The 8,340-nt window shown below is 38.3% G+C and overlaps 1 protein-coding gene across 1 annotated transcript; it reads right to left on the reverse strand.

The window, feature by feature from the left end:
• Nucleotides 1-5,743: 5,743 nt before the first annotated feature.
• Nucleotides 5,744-6,817, reverse strand: LOC145259220 (uncharacterized). The gene has a single exon (XM_080117059.1). It carries the CDS (start codon nucleotides 6,815-6,817, stop codon nucleotides 5,744-5,746), a length of 1,074 nt encoding a protein of 357 aa, XP_079973185.1.
• Between the last annotated feature and the right edge of the window lie 1,523 nt (nucleotides 6,818-8,340).

Here is an 8,340-nt window from a genome sequence, read left to right on the forward strand (position 1 = left end):
TGAGGGGGTTCCAAATATGCTTAAAATAATCATCTGAAACTAAAAAAAAACATTATGTTGTTGTAAGGGACAGGGTTATAGATTAAAAAAAAAACAAATTTGTTTGCATAACTTATTTTGATGTCTGAATATCAGAACTTCTTCGATTGTGTTTAATTATCCCGCTTTTGAGTTTTGAAGTGTGAAATTCGGTGAATATGTTAAATAAAATAATTAATTTAAGTTAAGCAAAACAAAAAAAAATTTTTTTTTTAATATTTATACGAAAAAGGCCATTTTAAAATCTTTGATAAATAAATTAACAATTTCTTTTTAGCGAGCCGAATAATGCATGACCATTATTAAACAGGACATGCGTTGAAGAATCGATACAAAAAAAAAAAAAAATTCGATAAATATTGTGCCCTTTGTGTTAAAAAATATCATTATTTTTTCGATCAAGTTTGGAAACGTTTGCCGCCTTTCGACTACGGTGGACCAAACGCGCTGAAATAATTTTTTTTTTATTCTTCTTTAAATTGCCCCCCCCCCACCCCATTTTGGAGAGCCTGGCCCCCACACACATACACTTAAAAACCAAACTCATACAAATGGTCACCCATCTGTTACTGGCCAGCCTCAACGTTAATAATACATTGAAATTTTCGTCACTGAAAAATAAGTTGTTTTTTTTTTTTTTTGGCTTTTTGGTCTTCCGTAGTTTGCTTTTTATCAAGTGCAAATGTAAACAGTAATCAAATCGACTCGGAGTAACTGGTTGGCAACCAGTTACTCCGAGTCGATTTGGTTGCCTATATGAATAAGTGGAATTATTTGAAATCCAGGTATTATATTATAATATTTTTGCATATTCTCATAAAAAATCATCCTAAATCTTAGTTAGACAAGAAATAAACAAATTAATTCTTTCAAAAACCTTCTCTTTTTTTACTATTTATATACGTTTTTTTGTGCAAAACAAAAAACGCCGGGTTTGTATTACTGTACACAGATTCGAAAAAATTGTCAAAAAACAAGTATATAACATAAATGTTATCAAAGGAAAAATAAATTATTTTTCTACCAAACTGGATATAATTTTCTTGTTTTTATTCAATTTAACATGTTTATTCAGCTCGAAAAGCATACAGTGTTTACCGATATATTGGAAAATTCAAAATGGCGGCCGGCTCTTTCTTTAACACGGTAAGTTCGGAAAAAGGTGTAATAAATAATAAACTAGACAAAATACTGTTAGAAATTCGCTCAATATATGTTACCGTGACATAACTTGACATATATTCGGTGGTTTTTTAATAGTATTTTGTCTAGTTTATTATTTATAACACCTTTTCCCGAACTTACCGTGTTAAAGAGAGAGTCGGCCGCCATTTTGAATTTTGCAATACATCGGTAAATACTGCATGCTTTTCGAACTGAATAAACATGTTAAATTGAATAAAAACACGAAAATTATATCCAGTTTGGTAGAAAAGTAATTTATCTTGCCTTTGATAACATTTATTTGTTATATATTTGTTTTTTGACAACTTTTTCGAATCTATGTGTACAGTAATACAAACCCATTTTAATAAATGTAATTTCGTTTTAAAAAACAACAACTTGATTTTTCGGCCATTTTTGGCGGTGCCTACTTAAAATCATATTTCAGCAACAAAATATATCAAACCTTAATTTATGGCGAATTTATTTGTCCGCAAAGAATCTTAAATAATCACTTGTATAAAAAAAAAAAAATAGCGGTGTTACCCGGCGTTGCTCAGGACCATATAAACAATGAGAAAACTGAATTTGATTATATTTGTTATTCTAGGAGAGAGGAATTTTTAATGTCTATGCATCATTTGCTATTTCGAGCAAAAGAATATTTAACCTAGTTAGGACGGGTATTACACGTATGAAATTGTTGCGGGACTCCGCGGGTCCCCGGTGATAATAATAAATCCCGGTGTGATGGGAGTGATAGTTAGAATCGAGTGTAAAAAATGATGTTGAAACAAGCAAGCAAGGATGACTGAGACGAATGGATAAATTAAATACAATATTTATTTTTGTATAAAAGATTGTAAAAGAAAAGAGAAGATACGAAAGTTTCTTTTTGGTCGAAAGTCTCTTTCCGTGACTGAAATAATTTAATGTTTTCCCATGTAATGAAAAAGTCAGTTCCTCAACTGAGGTATAAAAAGATCTACATGTGATAGGTAATTGAATGTTTTTTTTATGTATTGAAATAATCAAGGAAAGTCTTCGACTGAATTAATTGAATGTTCTGAAGGAGACAAGTAAGAGTTCTTGGTGAGAAATAACCAGTCTTTTTTTAAACAATTAAGCTATAAAAAATTTTTTTAAAAAACACCGCTACCTAGCGGGGAGATAGAAAAGAGGAATAAAAAAAAAAAGTCCATTAGGGTTGCAAGCTCGTATCGACGTGGAGGAATTAATTGAGGGGCATGCACATGTTTAACGTTCAAACGCGGACATGTTGATGTTGATGTCATGGTGTTCAAAGGTCGACTCCTCGTTGTGGGCGAAAAATGTCCTTTTTATACTTGTCCGACCGGGCCGAGGGAGGCCTTCAGAAAAAAACATTTTTTTTTTAAATTTGTTTTTCCCTGTAATCTGATTGGATGAGAAGAATAACTTTCTTATGACGTAAGATGCCTTAACTGACGTCCGCACGAATAACTGAAATTTCGTTTAAGGAATACCGAATTTGCGTGGGTGGGTAAAGAAAATGTACGCGCAGCTGAAACGATGTTTATACATCCACGCATGCGCAACTGGGTTTTACTGTTGAGGCAGCGCGCCATTATTTTGTTTTGGAGTAGATTCGATGCGCGTGCGTCGGGGCTACGACAAAATAATTGTATCTTACCTAGGGTAGGTAATTTATAGCATGTATATGTGTTGTGTAGATGTATGACGAAATGAGATTGAAGATTTATATAGCTTGTATAAAGCTTTATTCAGCTAAAAAGAGTGCCGGCAAAAAAACAAAGGGAAAGAAAGATGGCCGATCGCTGCTACTACTGTCTCCCAGAAGGAAAGAGAAACAGGGGAGGTAATTCGGGGTAGAGAAGAAAAAGAAGAGTTCTTTCATTTTCAGGTCATTCTCCGCTGCCTAAGAAAGTCCAGTATCACAAGGTTCTTCCAGGACATATTTTCGGACAGCTTCTGCTCAAACTGAAAATAGAGAAAAGGAACAAATTCAAAGCTGGTAATTTTCAGCTAAATATGGAGGTTTGCGACGAACTTGAGATGAGCGTCTGGGATTTAATGCATCAGCATCTTCAAGGGAAGTTCTTTGCAAATCATCCAAATGTGAGCGGCGAGGAGATGTAGGAGTGCCAGTTTCAGGGGCATAATTTTCGATGTCTGCCAGAGTATTAACAGCAGAGTCTTTAGTGATGCTTGGTGGAGGAGGATGATCAAGGCTAGACTTGATAGGGTCCTCCGTAGCAGCAAGTTCAGGCTGTGAATAGTTGTTTTCATCACCAAGTGGTGCAATATGGCATAGTGACACTGTCGTTTCTCGCCCATTATTAAGTCGCACATGCGCATAGTTCGGATTGACATCCAGAATTTCCACTGTCTCAACTAAGGGTTCATATTTACTTCCACGTACATGGCGTCTCAGGAGCGCAGATTTTGATTTGGCTAACCAAGTTGGTATAGAATTGCCAGACGCAGATTTCCTTTGGAAATTAAACAGACGTTCATGAGGGGTGCAGTTGGAGGCGGTAGAGAGCAATGAGCGTATGCAGTGTAGTGCTACATCTAGCACCTTTTCCCAGCTAGTTATGGGAAGATTGTTCGATCGTAGAGCGAGGCTAACTGTTTGCCAGATGATTCCATTATATCTCTCCACTTGGCCGTTGCCATGTGGATTAAATGCAGTTGTTCGACTGGTAGCAATGCGCCAAGAGAGAAGGAATTCCTTGAGTTCGTCGGATATGAAAGCAGTGCCTCGATCCGAATGTATGTATGAAGGATTTCCGAAAATAGAAAATAGACTGGTAAGATGTTTCTTGACAGTTGCTGCCGAGACATTTGCACAAGGGTAAGCAAAAGGGAAACGGGAGAATTTGTTGGCAAAGGTCCCTTAAAGTCTATACTTAACCTCTCAAAGGGTTGACTTGCCTTAATGAGCGTTTGAGGCGGAGTTTTAACAAATCTAGGCTTTATCTCAGAACAGATCTGGCATGATCTGGTTACCGCTCTTACATCATCTACGGAGTATGGCATATTCTTGCTTCTAACAAAGTGCACCATTCGGGTTACTCCAGGGTGACACAAATCCCTGTGCAGAGCGTATAGTTTCTCGGTAGAAATTGTGGCTGAGCAAATTCGAGATAGAGCATCCGCAACTGCATTTTGTTTTCCTGGACGATAAGCTGAAACAGGCGAGTTCTAGCTTCCATCTTGTGATCTTCTCATTTTTTATTTTGCTCTTGCTTTTGGGGTTGAACATAAAAGGAACAGATTTTTTATCCGTGACAAGTTTAAAATGCTTTCCAAGTAGTAGGTGTCACCATTTTCGAATGGCTTCTACGATAGCGTAGGCCTCTTTTTCAACTGAAGAGTGTTTCTGTTCAGCAGACGTTAAAGTCCTAGAAAAGAAAGCCACAAGACGACCATTTTGGGTGAGCGAGGCGGCGATGACATGTTCTGAAGCATCTGTTTCGACCTCAAATGGTAGAGTTGAGTCTATGGCTACCAGGGATGCTTTTGCAATTTCTTTTTTCAGATGCTTGAAGGCATCTGTTTGTTCCTCGTTGAGAGGAAAGTGGGTGACCCTAGTTAAAGGATGTAGTTTTTCTGAAAAGTTTGAGATCCACCTGGAGTAGTGGGAAAACATCCCCATAGCTCACCGAAGAGAAGTATGGTCTAGAGGTAGAGGGAGGTCCACCAATCCCTTGTCTGTCAGGGTCAGGTCTTACTGAACCACTGCTTATTGTATATCCAAGCAGATTCACAGAGTTAAGCGAATAATGGCATTTGTTTTTATTCAGTGTGAAATCGTACTTATCCATGCTATTCATGAACTGCTTCAGATGGTTATCATGTTCTGCTTGGTTTTGGCCACAGATAGTGACATTGTCAATGTAGGCATAAGTTCCTTTGAGGTCTTCTTGCTTGATTATGTCATCCATAACTCGCTGGAAGCTAGCTACCCCATTGGTCACTCCAAAAGGTATCCGACAAAATTGGTAGAGGCTCCCTGCAGCTTCGAATGCAGTATATTTTCTTTCTTCTGGTCTGATGGCAACCTGGTGATACGCACTGGTCAAATCCAGATTGCTAAATACTTTATAACCAGCAATCTCGTTTACCATGTCCTCTATCCGAGGTAGGGGATAAGCGTCCAGAAGAGTAAATCTGTTTATTGTCTGGGAATAATCTACTACAAGTCTCTTCTTGTGGTTATCAGGGGATATCACAAGCGTTTGAGCTTGCCATGGAGACTGAGAGGGTTCGATAATCCCTTCCTTCACCATGCGCGATATTTCAGATTTGATGAATTTAGAATCTGGTAGGCTGTGCCTCCTTGATTTTACTGCTATTGGACGACAGTCGGGGGTTATGTTCGTAAACAGAGAAGGATAAGGGATATTATTAATTGCTGTCAATCCACAAATCGTAAGAGGGGGGAGCGGTCCTCCAAAAGGTATTTTCACAGAAGAGTGTTGGCGTAGGAAATTATGTCTGAGGATGACGTCACAGCATAAGTGGGCCATAACAGCTAGTTTGACATCATCATATTTTCTTCACCCAGATTGAGGGATACTATGCAATACCCGAGAGTAGAGGACGAATGCGAACTGCTAGCCATAAAAAATTTTCTCGAACTTGCCATGGTCGACAGTCCCAGCCTTTTCACCTTATCAGGATGAATGAAGTTTTCCGAGCTTCCCGTATCAATGAGTATATAAACAGACTTGCCCTCAATTTTACCACACAACGATGAGTGAGATAGACTCTCTGTAAAATTGTAAGATGGAATAGAAGCAAGAATCGACTTACCATGATTTATAGCGGCTGCTGTAGGGGATCGGCAGACACGAGCAAAATGTCCTTTCTTGTTGCAATTCTTGCAAATGGAGCTTCGGGCAGGGCACCTAAATCTATCATGTCTCGGGTTCCCACAGAAGAAGCATTTTTGTCCCAAGGCAGCAGCTATAGTGCGTCCCTCACCACACTCAGACTGGTCATCACTCTCTGTAACTTCGGTCCGGACAGTGGAGGCAGATGCATTCAGAGAGTTCTGTAGGGAGTAAGAGGCTAATTGCTTTTGCGCCATTTCGAGGGTTAAAGCCTGGTCATACGCCGTGCTTAAATCCAGCTTCTTGTTCTCCAGGAGTCTCTGTCGTATATGATTGGAAGAAATTCCATTGATGAAGGCGTCTCTGACGTAGTTATCCCTCGCCTGAGTAGCTGTGACGGCTTGGAACTTGCAATCCTTGGCGAGTTTATTAAGGGCCTGTAAATATTGGTGTACACTTTTGTCCGTTTGTTGACGACGAGTAGCCAGTAAATGTCTGCAGAATATAGTATTTTTAGGCTGCACGAACACAACTTCGAGAGTATCCATAGCAGTGTTGTAATCGTCCATGTCCGATATATATTTGAATATAGTTGTAGAAACAAGGTTAATTAGTAAACATAGTTTTTGTCTGTCTGTTAGAGGAGTCTGCTGTGTTTCGCCGACCGCGTCAAGAAAGATGTGAAAAGATTTTTTCCAGTGACGCCATGTGTCTGCCGCGTCCAATTTACTGGCATCCACATCTAGTCGGTCTGGTTTCAGATATTTTTCCATCTTTTACTTTTTAGCTGAATAAATTGATGTGTAGATGTATGACGAAATGAGACTGAAGATTTATATAGCTTGTATAAAGCTTTATTCAGCTAAAAAGAGCGCCGGCAAAAAAACAAGGGGAAAGAAAGATGGCCGATCACTGCTACTACTGTCTCCCAGAAGGAGAGAGAAATAGGGGAGGTAATTCGGGGTAGGGAAGGAAAAGAAGAGTTCTTTTATTTTCAGGTCAATATGAAATAATTTTACCTTTGTAAGGACGGGTAATATACAACACATACTTAAAATAATTTTACCTACATTAAGACGGGTAATTTAAATACATATATGAAACAATTTCACATGCTATTTTTCCTCAAAACGGACATTACTCTCTTCAATCCAACCCCCAAAAGAAAACCCAAGAGCATGTTTAAAATTAACATAATCATGCTTCTTCCTACCCACCACTACAACCATCACATCATTCCCGGATAATAACATAAAAAAATTTTTTAAATATAAATTACTCCCTAAAGAAACTGTCCTAGTAAACTTTCATAGAAAACCAACAATATATATGTATTAATCTAATTTTGAGATCGTAAACTGTTTAAGCCATATCCGGAATCGCTTGACAAATGAAGTAATTTTTAGATAGAAAATTGTTTAAGCCATTTACGGTACAGACTTGATATTCTGCCACTCTCATTTAATCCAGAGCGACGCTGATTATTCTGCTAGTATATATTTGCCCCTATCTCATTCAATCCCGAGCAATGCCAGGAATTTTGATACTATATATTTCTATCAATTTCCTTCAATTCCGGGCAAAGCTGAGGATATTGCTAGTAAATTTTCTCACCTATCTCATTCAATCTTGTTGGAATTTTTTTTGTACCAATAATAATGCACCCCTCCCCCTGTTTACATTTATTATTTATATTCTGGTTCTTGTATTTGATTTTTTGTATTTCGTATCTTTTTGGTTCTTAGTTTCATACATTTTGGGTTTGTACGAAACTCCCTTTAATTTGAAGAAAAGGGAAATGCTAGCTCCTTGATGACGTCACGAGCCCAGCGCGAATTTCGGCCTCTTTTTTGGTTCCAGCGGCATGGAGAGTGGATGCAGGTTCATTGACCGGTGCAGACAAGGAATTTTAGAGCCTCCTTCAAAGAAGAAAACCCGGCAAGAATACCCCGGGCATGCGATGAGGCATGCTTCTGAAAAATATCTACATGGTTACGGTTTTGCATGTATTTTGAAGGAGGGTAATTATTTTAAAAAAGACCTTATTTTACGTGACAAGGAATTTTGGAACCTCCTACAAAGAAGAAAACCCGGCTAAAATACCCCAGACATGCGACGCGGCATGCTTCTGAAATCCATCTGCGTGGCTACGGTTTGCTTGCAAATGGAAGGAGAGAAAATTCTAAAAGGACTTTAAATGAGGAAAAAAGAAAGAAAGGAAAAGGCACGTGCCTGACTGGCTTTCAATTTGTGAGTACACTCCTAAAATTTATTTCATATGAGAGTGTGATTAGGA

The sequence above is a fragment of the Euprymna scolopes genome, chromosome 34 (genome assembly GCF_053919585.1).
Source record: "Euprymna scolopes isolate OS-2025 chromosome 34, ASM5391958v1, whole genome shotgun sequence".
NCBI classification, from domain to species: domain Eukaryota; kingdom Metazoa; phylum Mollusca; class Cephalopoda; order Sepiida; family Sepiolidae; genus Euprymna; species Euprymna scolopes.